Below are 13,489 nucleotides of genomic sequence, written 5' to 3'. Positions count from 1 at the left end.
CCAGCTATTGTGGTATTAGGGGAATGAACCAGTGGATGGAAGATCTCTGTCTCTCCCACTCTCTCAGTACCTCTGACTTTCAAATGAATGAATAAATCTTTATATATTTACATAAAAATTAACACACATAAAAATTCTACCACATGATTCTTTAAAGAGAAAGAAATAAACACGCCTTTACCTTGTAAGATGGCAAAAAACACAAAATTCCTTGGCTCACAGTCTGGCACACAGATAACACAAGTGCTCCCACTTCATCCTGGAACTCAAATGTTTCAGTATGCTGGAAGGTAGCACAGAGATTCCTACCACTGGGGCCTGATCCAATGGTACCAACCCAAAGCTGGAATATGAATATCTTAGTATTAGAGTCATGCCTAAGCAAAGCAGGAAAATTAGTATTTTGTTAGAAGTATTTACAAAGAACATAAAAAAGCAGATAAAACAACAAAATTACTGGGAAATCATTTTTAAATTGCTGGTTTTTTTCACCAATAGCGTTAATTATCATATTCAAGTTAATTTAAAGAAGTTTGCTTTACAGAGATTACTAAATTTTCTTAGAATAAAATTATTTGAAAGCAAAAGGGTTATACTTATCTTTACTTCTTCTGTAAGTATGCTAAGCATTTAACAATTATTTGACAAGTAAGTGAACAAATGAATATTCAGATCTATATACCAATAACTAAATCAGACAAAATATTGGGGAGTGAAGGTCAGTATGAGTTCTCAATAAAACCTATTCTTAGAAAAATCCATTGTGATACATTAGTAATACAACAAACCATTACTGTCGCATGATATGATTCAAAGGGAATTAACAATGTCACATACATAGTATTCTTTCTCTAACTGTTTAACCTCAGTCTTATTCATGACCAATCAGAAAAATCCAGAGTATAAAGCCTAAAGACGACTGGAGACCTGAATTCTACAAAAACATCAGCCACTGAGGCCAATGATGTGGCACAGCCAGTTAACCTGCCACTTCTGACACCAGCATACCACACTGGAGTGTTGGTTCTAGTTCCAGTTGCTCTGCTTCTGATCTAGCTTCCTGCAAACGTGCCTGGGAAGGAACTGGATGATGGCAAGAGTACTTAGACCCTGCCACCTATGTGGGAGTCCAGGATGGAGTTCCTGACTCCTGGCTTTGGACTGGCCCAGTCCTGACTATTGCTGCCATTTGGAAAGTGAACCAGAGGATAGAAGATCTCTTTCTCTTCCTTCTGCCTTTCAAATAAATAAATCTTTTTTAAAAACTGTGGGTGTTGGGGCCAGCACTGTGGCATAGTGTGTTAAATCTCCACATGCAGTACTGGCATCCCAGTTTGAGTCCCAAATGCTCCACTTCTGATCCAGCTCCTTGCTGATGCCCTGGGGAAGCAGTGGAAGAGATGGCCCAAGTACTTAGGCCTTGCACCCACATGGGAGACCCGGAAGAAGCTTCTGGATGCTGGCTTCAGACTTGTCCAGCTCCGGCCATTGCACCTATTTGGGGAGTGAAACAGTGGATACAAGACCTCTCTCTCTGACTCTCCCTCTCTTTTTCTGTATCTCTGTTTCTCAAATAAATAATTCTTTTAAAAATAATAAAAAACTGTGTGTGTGTGTGTGTGTGTAGGGGTGTGTGGATACATTGTGCTCAGGGAATTAAGCTGTCACCTGGATGTCTACATCGTCTATCAGAGTGCTGGTTTGAGTCTAGCTACTCCGTTTCCAATCCAGCTCCCTGATAATGGGCCTGGGAAGCAGTCAATGATGGCTCAAGTATGTGAGTTCCTGCCACCCACATGAGAGACAGGGATGGAGTTCTTGGCTCCTGCCTTCCAAACTGAGTCAGCCCTGGCTTCGGTGGCAATTTGCATAGAGAAACAGCAAATGAAAGATCTGTCTCTGTCTCTCATTCTGCCTTTCAAGTAATTAAGTCTCAATTAAAAAAAATAGGAAACATAGTAAAGGAGTAACATTTTTATTTTCACAGAAAAACTAAAACTAAAAGACCGAGGGTGTTCAAACACAGTAATAAAAACTAACCTGTGAGTTATTAATGACATGATTAGCCTCCAGTTGGATAGTAAATGTAACACCAAGTTCTGATGAAAAAGATTTCATTGGTGATAATGTGCCAGATGTCAAAACAATTGTCCTAACTTTGCCATTAATATCTGAAAAGGCCTAAAAGGAAAACAATATTAGATACATAAAATCATCTTTAAGAGTCAAACATGCCCATTTAATTGTTGGTACTGAGGAAAAAAAAACCACAGATTTCATTTAAAACATGATGGGCTTACCACAGCTGGATTTAAGCACCAAAAGTTTAGCACATGAACTGCAGCTTTCTGTCTTGAACGTTTGTTATTTTTTGGTAGAACCAAGATGCCATTTTTATCTGAAATATCAGTCTGATTTATCCAGGAGTAAGTCTGTTGAATAGCAATTTTATAATCATCTGCAAACCTGAATGCAAAGAAAATGCTAATTAAATGGTAAAACTGTATCAAATATATATCTCAGTTACATACAACACAAAAACTGATTATATTAAAACTCAGTTGAGGGGGCCAGCACTGTTGCACAGTAGGTTAATCCTCTGTCTGTGGTGCCAGCATCCCATATGGGCATATGGGTTTGAGTCCCGGCTGCCCCTCTTCCAATCCAGCTGTCTTTTATGGCCTGGGAAAGCAGCAGAAGATGGCCCAAGTGCTTGGGCCCCTGCACCCATGTGGGAGACCGGGAAGAAGCTCCGGGCTCCTGGCTTTGGATTGGCGTAGCTTCAGACAATGCGGCCATCTGGGGAGTGAACCAACAGAAGGAAGTCCTTTCTTTCTGTCTCTCCCTCTCACTGTCTGTAACTCTACCTCTCAAATAAATAAAATCTTAAAGAAAAAGAAAAAAGTTTAAATTAAAAAAAAAAAAAAACTTCAGTTGAGGGGCCAGCACCATAGCATAGTGGGTAAAAGCTGCCTGCAGTGCCAGCATCCCAAATGGGCACCTGTTCAAGTCCCAGATGCTTCACTTCCAATCCAGCTCTCTGCTATGGCCAGGGAAAGCAATAGAAGATGGCCCTAGTGCTTGGGCTCCTGCCCCCACGTGGGAGACCCAGAAGAGACTCCTGGCTCCTGACTTAGGATCAGCATAGTTCCAGCCATTTCAGCCACTTGGGGAGTGAAACAGTGGATGGAAGACCTCTCTCTCTCTCTCCGTCTCTCTATAACTCTACCTTTCAAATAAATAAAGAAAAAAAATTTTTTAAAAGGATAAAAAAAATCAGTATTGGTTTAAAAAAATAAAACCTCAATTGAGAGAGTGCTGGCACTTTCCCATTCAAAGATAATCCCCCACACTAATTCAGCAATTCTGATATAATTAAGCAATTAAATCACAGCATCAACCAATTTTCACAGGGAATATTAGCATTCACCTAATCACCATTCATCATCCCTCACCAGCTACTTCTCAACTCCATTTTTAAACATCATTTGGGGGTAAGCATTTGAGGCAGCAATTAATAAGTTACTTGGGGCATTTGTTTCCCCTATCAGAGCACTTGGGTTTGAGTCTTGGCTCTACTTCTGATCCCAGCTTCCTGATAATGAACACCCTGGAGCTAACAGGTGATAGCTCAAGTAGCTAGGTTGGTCTCACCCACAAGCGAGATCCAGAATGAGTTGTTGATTTGGGCCCAGACCAGCCCTGGCTGTTGTGGGCATTTGGGCAGTGAACCAACAGACAGGAGATCTTTCACTCAGTTACTCACTCACTCACTCTCTGCCTTTCAAGTAATTTTTTAAAAAAATTACATAAATCATGCCAGAACCAGAATTGAAATCCAGGCCTTGGAACGGGCAATGCGGCACAGTGGATTGAGCCACTGCTTGTGATGCCCACATCCCAGATGGAAGTGGCTGCTCTGAGGCCTGGTTCATCTGCATCTAATCCAGTTTCCTGCTAATGCATCCTGGGAGGCAGCAGATGACAGAACAAGTGTTTGGGCCCTTGCCACCCATAGGGAAGACGCGGATGGAGTTCACGCTCTTAGCTTCCGCCTGGCTCAGCCCTGGCTATTATTGGTATCCAGGGAGTGAAGCAGTAAAAAGAAAATTTTTCTCTTTTCACTCTACCTTTCAACTAATGAAGCTAAACATTACAAAAAAAAAAAAAAATCGCAATTTCCAGTCCAAAGCTCTTTGCATTCTGTACTACATGATTAGCTATAAAACAGAAAATAGTATTGTGTTTAAAGAAACTGAGAAGTGGGTTATACTTTATCACCTTAGAAAACAATGGTTTTGGGGGCCAGCGATGTACCACAGCAGATTAAGCCACTGCCTATGATGCAAGCATCCCATGTTACAGTGCCAGTTCTTGTCCCAGCAACCCTACTTCAACGCAGTTTTCTACTAATGTACCTGGGAAGGCAGCAGAAAATAGCCCAAGTACTTGGGTCCTTGCCATCCAGGTGGGAGACTGGGACGGAGCTCCTGGCTCCTGGCTTTGCCTGGTCTAGATATGGCTGTTGTGGCATCTGGGGAGTTAACCAGCAGATGGAAAGTATCTTAATCTTAATACCTCACGGCAAGCCTTCCCTCTTCCCCTCTTTCTCCCTCTCTGTCACTATGCCTTTCAAGTAAATATATAAATCTTAACAACAATAAAAAGGAAAAAATTATTTATTTGAAAGGCAGACTTAAGGAGAGAGAGAAAGAGGGATATCCTCCACCACTGGCCCACTCTGCAAATGGCCCTAATGACCAAGGCTGGGCCAGGTCAAAATCAGGAGCCAGGAGATTCCTTGGTGTCTCCCACAGGGGTGGAAGGGCCCAGTGGCTTGGGGCATCTTCCATTGCTTTCCCAGGCTCGTTAACAGGGAGCTAGATAAGAAGCAGAGCAGCCAGGATTCGACCCAGCACCTGTATGGGATGCCAGTGCTGTGGGCGGTGGTTAATCCACTGCAACACAGCACTGGCCCCAGAAAATAATTTAAACAAAATTTAAAAAGTGTTAGCAACTAATTATAAAAATTTGAGTTCCTTTAAAATATGGGTCTGTATCTTTTTTTTTTTTTTTTTTTAAGATTTATTTATTTACTTAAAAAGGCATAGTTGGAGGGGTGGGGCAGGCAGAGATCTTCCATCTGTTGGTTCACTTCCCAGATAGCCTCAATGGCTAGGGCTGGACAAAGCTAAAGCCAGGAGCCTGGAACTCCCTCCAGGTATCTCACTTAATCCCTAGGCCAAACATCCATTCCTCTTTACTTTTAAAGAATGTACTGAACCAGTAGATAGATGTAGTATCATCCAGTTCATAACTTCTTCCAAAGAGAATCTAAAAACGCATATGTTAGCAGAATAAGATGTGGTAATTCTCTACCATGTCCTCACTATAATATTTCATTGTTAATTTTATCCTTAGAAAGATCATATATCAAATTTCAAGTCAGGGGACCAGCGTTGTGGCATAGTGGGTAGAGCCGTTGATTGCAGTGCCGGCATCCCATATTGGTGCCAGTTTGAGTCCTGGCTGCTCCACTTCTGATCCAGCTCTCTGCTATGGCCTGGGAAAGCAGCAAAGGATGGCCCAAGTACTTGGGCCCCTGCATCAGTAAGGAAGACCCGAAAGAAACTCCTGGCTCTTGGCTTCAGATTGGTGCACCTTCGGCTATTGCAGCCATCTGGGGAGTAAACCAGCTTATGGAAGAGCCCTCCCTCTCTCTGTAACTCTGCCTTACAAATAAATAAACAAATCCTTAAAAATAAAAAAATAAAACAAATTTCAAGTCAGGAACTCAACAACCATGGAGAAGAAAATTTTACAAAAAATACTGATATCCAAAAAGCATAAAACACTTTGAGGAAAACAAAGGAGAAAAGTTTTATGGTATCTTGGCCATGACTTATTGGCTATGACACTACAAGTACAGGCATCATAAGAAAAAATAGATAAAATGAATATAATAAAGATTTTAAAATACCAAAAAGTTAAAAGACAACTCAAAGAATTGGAGAAAGTATTTGTAAAGCCTGTACCTGATACAAGATTTATATCCAGAACATATAAGTAACTACTACAACTCAACAACAAAAAACCCATACAAATAGTACAGAACTCTTAGGAAAACAAAGGCTGGGGGCCGGCACCCTGATATAGTAGACTACACTCCACCTGCACCGCCAGCATCCCATATGGGCGCCAGTTTGTGTCCCAGCTCCTCCTTCTAGATCCAGTTCTCTGCTTATGGGCTGGAGAAGCAGTAGAAGATCGCCCAGGCATTTGGGCCCCTGCACCCATGAGGGAGATCCAGAAGAAGCTCCTGATCAGCTCAGCTCTGGCTGTTGGGGCCATTTGGGGATTGAACCAGTGGATGAAGACTTTTCTCTCTGTCTCTCCCTCTCTCTGTAACTGTACCTCTCAAATAAATAAACAAAATCTAAAAAAAAAAAAAAAAAAAAAAAAAAAGGCTACATCTCAAGACATCAAATTTGGCTATGATTGATTGGATATAATATGAAAAGCATAGACAACACTCTACAGGATGGCCTTTATGCAAAAAACATTACATATCTAGTGTTGGGAAAGATGTGGACAAATTACAACCCTCATGGCATTGCTAACAGAAATGTAAAACATAGGAATACTATATGATCTAGCAATCAATTCAATTATATATATATATACACACACACACACACACACACACACACAGAAGAATTTTAAACAAAGACTCAAACAGGTATTTGTATACCATTATTCATACCAGCATTATTCTTAATAGACAAAAGGTAGAAACAAATGTTCATCAATATAGGAATTAACAAAATACAGAATACACATACAATGGTATATTAACTAGCCATTAAAAAGAAATGAAATTCTAATATACACTACTCTATGAATGAGCTCTGAAAACATTATGCTAAGTGAAGTGAGATAAGCCAGATACAAAAGGTCAAATATTGTATGATTGCTCTTATATGAGATATCTAAAAAGAGCAAATTCCTAAGATGAAAATAGAAGTTACTAGGAAGTTATCATTTCATGGTACAGAAATTCTGTTTGGAATGATAAAAACTTTTAGAAATGGACAGTGATAATGATGGCAGAATCTTATAAATACACTTAATGGCATTGAATTATATAAAAACGGTTAAGATGGTAAATTGTATTTTCACACACACACACACAGCACTTAAAAAAAAAAATCCTGGAACCAGGTGACACTTAAGGGATAGAGAAGGAGGATTTTGTTGAGACTTCCTGACACTGGTAAAGCATATACCCAAACTATATTTAAAGGCAAACCTAGGGGCTGGCGCTGTGGCGCAGTGAGTTAACACCCTGGCCTGAAGTGCCGGCATCCCATATGGCCACCGGTTCGAGACCCAGCTGCTCCACTTCCTGTCCAGCTCTCTGTTATGGCCTGGGAAAGCAATAGAAAATGGCCCAAGTCCTTGGGCCCCTGCACCCAAGTGGGAGACCGGGGAGAAGCTCCTGGCCCCTGGCTTCAGATCCGCACAGCTCCAGCCATTGTGGCCATCTGGGGAGTGAACCAAAGGATGGAAGACCTTTCTCTCTTTCTCTCTCTCTCTCTCACTGCCTCTCCTCTCTCTGTGTAACTCTGACTTTCAAATAAATAAATAAATCTTTAAAAAAAAAAAAGGCAAACCCAAACCCAAGTGTTTAAGTTTTGCAGTGAAGGACCATAAATTTAATGGCAAATTAATTCGGTGTATTTATTTTTGATAAATAAAAATACTAATTTCAACTGATCTGAGTCTATGCCAATTAGAGCAAATACATCATAATTTTTATTATTATTTAAGACCTTTATTAACAGGTGCTTGCAGTTTGTTGACTTTTTTGAAAAAATCAAGTTGTAAACTTTTATTACAAATTAAAAATGAAATTCTTAAAATCTTCAACTTGACTAGATACAGAACAATTTAAAAGCCTTTAAAGGTGTATTGAGGGGCCAGCACTGTGGTTTAGTGGGTAAAGCCTCCACCTGCAGTGCCGGCATCCCATATGGGTGCCAGTTCGAGTCCTGGCTGCTCCACTTCCAATCCAGCTCTCTGCTATGCCCTGGGAAAGCAGTGGAAGATGGCCCAAGTGCTTGGGCCCCTGCACCCACGTGGGAGACCTGGAAGAAGCTCCTGGCTCCTGGCTTCGAATTTACCCAGCTCTGGCCATTGCAGCCATTTGGGGAGTGAACAAGAGGATGGAAGACCCCACCCCCAACCCCACTGCGCCTCTGTGACTCTGCCTCTCAAATAAGTAAATAAATCTGGAAAAAAAAAATAAAGTGTATTGAGAAAAACCAGGCTTTAAAAAAAAGTTATTACAAGAAACATATCTTCAGGTAAAAAAGTATTAAAAGCCCCATGCTGCAGACATAATGCAGACAGTTCTAGCAATCTGGTCAACAGGCAAAAAACAAGCACTGAAGGTCTTCAGCCCCAATTTTTTGTTCATTTCTTATTGCTGGGATTTCATATTCACTTCTTCTTGTTGGATGACTAAACCGGGTGATGGCAGATGTAAGCCAGCATTTTCTCAGCCCCGCCCTGCCCAGCCTCATGACCAGACGGATTCTCAGGTGGTGGATCCATTGCTTTTGTCTCTTTGCCATCCTGCGGTTTAGGGTTTTCTGGACACCTGTCTCAGTAACTGAAGTTGTGGTGGTACTGATGCTGAGGTGGCTGGTGACCTTGGGTCCCATCTCCTTGCTTTTCCTTATGGTCTTCACTGCCGCCCTCTCTAGGCTGTCTGGTGAGGACTCTGCATAAGTGTGGTCTATAACCCTGGTATCCTGTCTCACAGGCCTACCTTGTTCTCCTGCACCCTGGCTGTCAGCGCCTTCTATCATTTCTCCCTGCATAGGAGGGTCGGAATGCCGTGGTTGAGCCCATAGGGTCTCCACATGTACTAAGGTGGGAACCTTCGTCTGCGGTAGGGCTTGCCTTGTTGGGCCTGGCCTTCGGGAGAGCTCTCCAAGTCCTCATTCTTTTCCCTTCTCACTACTTTGGTAATTCTTCTGGTAATTGCATAGAGAACCCCTATGATGTGGGGTGCATATTTACTGCCTTGCAGTAAAACTCCGATAGGGCCTGTCACATTTGCTGCCTTCATACCCTTTTCTCTTTCAACAACATCAAACCCCACAGTCTCTCCATCTCCTACACTGGGAAGGGACTTCCTGGGGTTATTCTTCATTATAGCAGTCTGGTGTAAAAATACGTCTCCTTTGATGTCATTCCTGTTGATGAAACCAAACCATATCCATTTTTTATATGGAACCATATCCATTTGTTTTATGTTCCCAAAACCTTCGTTGTGATGACCTTCGTTACTGCAAGCAAGCGCAGCCAATGTGAGGCTTCTCGGCCACCGTTCTCTGCGCTGCTGCCTGTGGTACTGGGACTTGGTTTCTGAGGCGCTGAGGGCAGCTGTGGGGTCGCTGCTCACGGTTGTGCTGGTGGTGACTGGGGACCGCTGGGGCAGCTGCGGCTCCTCCAGGTGTGTGATGGTAACTAGGCCGGCAGCAGCACTGGGGCTGCTCAGAGCTCTCTTGGGTCCGCTCTCCACTCCTGCTACCGATCGAACTCCGTAATTTCTAGAATGCTAACTTATAGCATGAGCATCTGTGCAAGCTGTTATGGCACCAGTTAGAATGCACATGTCCCACATCCAAGTACACAGGTTCAATTCCCAGCTCTGGATTCCGATTCATCTTTCTGCTAATGTGGACCCTGAGAGGCAGCAGTCGATGGCTCAACTAGTCGGGTTCCTGCCACCAACGTGAAAGACCAAGATTAGGTTCCCAGCTTTCAGCTTCTATCCTGGGGTGGTTGTGGGCATTTGGGGAGTAAACTAGTGCATGAGAGCTCACTCTCTGACAGTGTATCTGTCTCAACCTCTCAAATGAAAAAATGAGTATTTTAAAAACATATAATGCTTGCTTATGATTCTCCTATTCACCCACCAAAAATGAGTATATAATAAAAACATGCTAGCATCCAAAAATGCTAATATTTCTAAGAGGAAAAATATAGACCCGATATCTTCACTTACCTGCTATTTTGCCTAAAAAGGTAGTCAAGCACCATAAAAAGTCCTTTGAGCATAACTTGAGTTGAAGCACTGATAACAGGTACTTCTACTGCCTCCTCTATTCCACGAATTTGTGAGACTTTTTCTTCTTTTTGAAGAACAGTGGAAAAATGACCCTATAAGAAATCACCACATTAATAATGAGAGGGCAGAGGACAAGCAAAAGCAATTTCTTAAAAGCATAATGAAATACAAAGGAAATACACATTTAAACTATAGGTGAATGCTATAAATACACAATGTTAACAGTATACTCATACTTAAGATTCACTTACTAACTAAATTCTCCTCAGAGTCAAAGACACTTTAATAATAAGTTAGACAGGAGGTTCATTACTTCTTCAGGCAATTAGGGAACTAAAGTACAATAAAATTTTAAAAAATATAGCCAACAGTTTCTCCAAGGGGCTTAAAAGAATTGCTGGGGCCACTGCTGTGGCACAGTGGGTTAACGCTCTGGATGAAGCACCAGCATCCTATATGGGCGCCGGTTCTGGTCCCAGCTGCTCCTCTTCCCATTCAGCTCTCTGCTATGGCCTGGGAAAGCAATAGAAGATGGCCTAAGTCCTTGGGCCCCTGCACCCACGTGGGAGACCTGGAAGAAGCTCCTGGCTTCGGATTGGCACAGTTCCAGCCATTGCGGCCAATTGGGGAGTGAACCAACGGATGGAAGACCTCTCTCTCTCTGAGTAACTCTTTCAAATAAATAAATAAATTTTTTAAAAAAAGAAGCAGCTCTTGCAAATCTACATTTAAAAAAAAGAAATTGCTATACTGTTCTGAAAACCTAATTTATTTCCAAGAAGGTACTCTGATGCTGAGAATGACCATATAAAAAGTAAAACAAGGGCTGGCATTGTGGCAAAGTGGGTAAGGCCGCCAACTGAGATGCCAGCATTCCATATGGGCACCTGTTTGAGACCTGGTGGACCCACTTCTCATCCAGCTCTCTGTTGGTGTGCTAGGATTATTTTTTTTTTCTATAAGATTTATTTATTTACTTGAAAGGCATAGTTACAGAGACAGGGAGCGAGCGAGCTTCCATCAGCTGGTTCACTCCCCAAATGGCCACAACAGCCAGAGCTGAGCTGATCCAAAGTCAAGAGGCAGGAGCTTCTTCTGGGTCTCCCATATGGGTACAGGAGCCCAAGCACCTGGGCCATCCTCTCCTGCTTTCCCAGGTGTATTAGCAGGGAGCTGGATTAGAAATGGAGCAGCTGGGAAAGGAACCACTGCCCATATGGCAAGCCAGCGCCACAGGCAGTTACGCCATAGCACGGCCCCGAATCATTTTCTTCTTTATGCCTTCTATATATTCCAAGTTTATTCCATCAACACAAATTTTACTTGTCCATTTTTTATTGGCATGTAATATATATATCTTAAATGTAGCACTTAATAAACACCCAACACACACACACAAACTACATAACCGATGATCATTCAGGATACAAAACAGTCCCAGAATCCTAGACTCTCTTGTGCCCTTTTTCATCCCAAACTGGCCCAAACTCCTGCAGAGTAATAACCAATATTTCGACTTCTATCACATTAGGACTATCTGTACTTAAACTTCGTAAAAATAGAATCACACAGTTTGCACTCTTACTCTTTTTTTTCCACTCAACATTATGTGTCTAAGATTTATCTAAATGGTTGAGATGGGAGTAGTTTTTTGTTAAGAATATTCTACTTCATGAATATACTATAATTTATCCATTTTCCTGTACAAACGTGGAAAAAATGTGAAACAGAAATATATTTTCCAAAAAAATTAACTCAAAGTAGATAATAGATCTAAATACAAAAGGCAACCCTATAAACCTTCTAGAAGATAGGAGAAAATCTGAGTTTGGAGTTGAGTTTTTAGATATAATACCTAAAGCAAGATCCATGAAAGAAAAAAACTGGCAAGCTGAACTGCATTAAAACTAAAAACTTCTACTCTGTGAAAGACACATTTAACATTAGAATGAAAAAGACAAAACACATTTAAAAGGATAAACAGACTGGACAAATATATTTGCAAGCACGTATCTGATGAATGGGTTGTTTTCAAAATATACAAAGAACTCTTAGAATTCAACAATTAAAGTACAATCTGTGGTAGGTGTTTGGCCCAGCAGTTAAGACTCTGCTTGAGACACTAACATCTCGTACGTCATACGTGAGTTTCTAGGCTTAAGTCCTGGCTCTGCTTCCAATTCCAACTTCCTGCTAATGGGCACCCTGGGAGACAGCAGGTGATGGCTCAAATAGTTGGATCCCTGCCACCCACATGGCAGACCCAAACTGGGATCCTGTCTTCGGCCTGGCCCCAACCTAGCTATTGCAGACAGTGAGGAGTGAACCAGAGGATGGAAATTCTTCCCCCTTCACTGTCTCTGTCTCTGTCTCTACCTTTCAAATAACTAAATATAAATTTTAAAAGTATTAAAAATTCCAATAGAAAAATGAGCAAATGATACAAACAGGAAGACACATAGATGGCAAGTAAAATATAAAAAGATACTCAATATCATTTCTTTAGTGAAGTACAAATAAAAGCAATGAGATATCTATGCTATACATAATTAGAATGGTTAAAATTCAAAACACTGACAACATCAAATGCTAACAAAGATGTAGAGCAACAGAAACTCTCATTCATTGCTGGTGAGAAAACAAAATGATACAGACTTTAGAAGACAGTTTAGCAGTTTCTTGCAAAGTTAAACAGTCTTACTCAACTACTGTGCTCCTAAGTATTTACTCAAACAAGCAGAAGACATAACCACACAAAAACATGAATACAAATGTTTATAGTAGCTTTATGCACAACTGCCAAAAATTGGTAGCCACCCATATGCGCTGCCACAGATGGACACACAAACAATGGTACCGACACTGGAACATTGCTCAGCAATAAAAAGAAATAAGTTGCAAGCCAAAAAAAAAAAAAAAAGGACATGATGTTACCTTAAATGCATACTGTTAAGCACAAGAAGTCAGTCTGAAAAGATTACATTACATTATATACTACACAATTCCAACTATACAGCTTCTCAGAAAAGGCCAAAGTATCAAGTCAGGAAAAAATATCAATGGTTGCCAGGGGTTTGGTAGAAGTGGGGTTTGATGTGATGGAAGGATATGAAGGCACCACACAGAAGATTTTTAAGACTGTGAATACATTTAGTATAATACTGTAACAACAGGTTGACAGGCAAAACCTAGGTAAATTATACAACACAAGAAGTGAACCCTGGGGCCAGTGCTGTGGTATAATGGAATAATTCACCACCTGCAGCACTGGCATCCCTTATGGGCACCAGTTCGAGTCCTGGCTGCTCCACTTCTGATCCAGCTCCCTGCTAATGTGCCTGGGAAACA

At 41.3% G+C, this 13,489-nt stretch overlaps 2 protein-coding genes across 2 annotated transcripts in view; both read right to left on the bottom strand.

The window, feature by feature from the left end:
• Nucleotides 1-13,489, bottom strand: part of BRIP1 (BRCA1 interacting DNA helicase 1) — a 208,876-nt gene that overhangs the window by 126,583 nt on the left and 68,804 nt on the right. Inside the window, 4 exon segments of the mRNA XM_051824717.3 lie at nucleotides 182-343; nucleotides 2,041-2,181; nucleotides 2,301-2,466; nucleotides 10,079-10,233. Coding sequence (XP_051680677.3) covers nucleotides 182-343; nucleotides 2,041-2,181; nucleotides 2,301-2,466; nucleotides 10,079-10,233 — 624 coding nt within the window.
• On the bottom strand, nucleotides 8,397-9,737 carry LOC149121180 (Y-box-binding protein 1-like). The gene is made up of 2 exons (XM_089317999.1): nucleotides 9,703-9,737; nucleotides 8,397-9,620 (listed from the first exon to the last, which is right to left on the bottom strand). Exons 1-2 carry the CDS (start codon nucleotides 9,735-9,737, stop codon nucleotides 8,933-8,935), a joined length of 723 nt encoding a protein of 240 aa, XP_089174125.1. The 3' UTR covers nucleotides 8,397-8,932.

Source organism: Oryctolagus cuniculus, chromosome 17, assembly GCF_051225735.1.
Source record: "Oryctolagus cuniculus isolate XC-2025 breed Fujian yellow rabbit chromosome 17, ASM5122573v1, whole genome shotgun sequence".
Classification (NCBI taxonomy): Eukaryota; Metazoa; Chordata; class Mammalia; order Lagomorpha; family Leporidae; genus Oryctolagus; species Oryctolagus cuniculus.
The sequence above is the reverse complement of the archived record's forward strand: the minus strand, read 5'-3'. Positions and strand labels throughout refer to the sequence as shown.

What these genes read in the sequence shown, in the direction of transcription:
- LOC149121180 (XM_089317999.1), bottom strand. Translation starts at nt 9,737, where the DNA reads ATGAATCGGAATCCAGAGCTGGGAATTGAACCTGT. An exon ending in GAGCTGGGAATTGAACCTGT is followed by an intron (nt 9,621 to 9,702) that starts GTACTTGGATGT and finishes TTAGCATTCTAG; the next exon opens with AAATTACGGAGTTCGATCGG.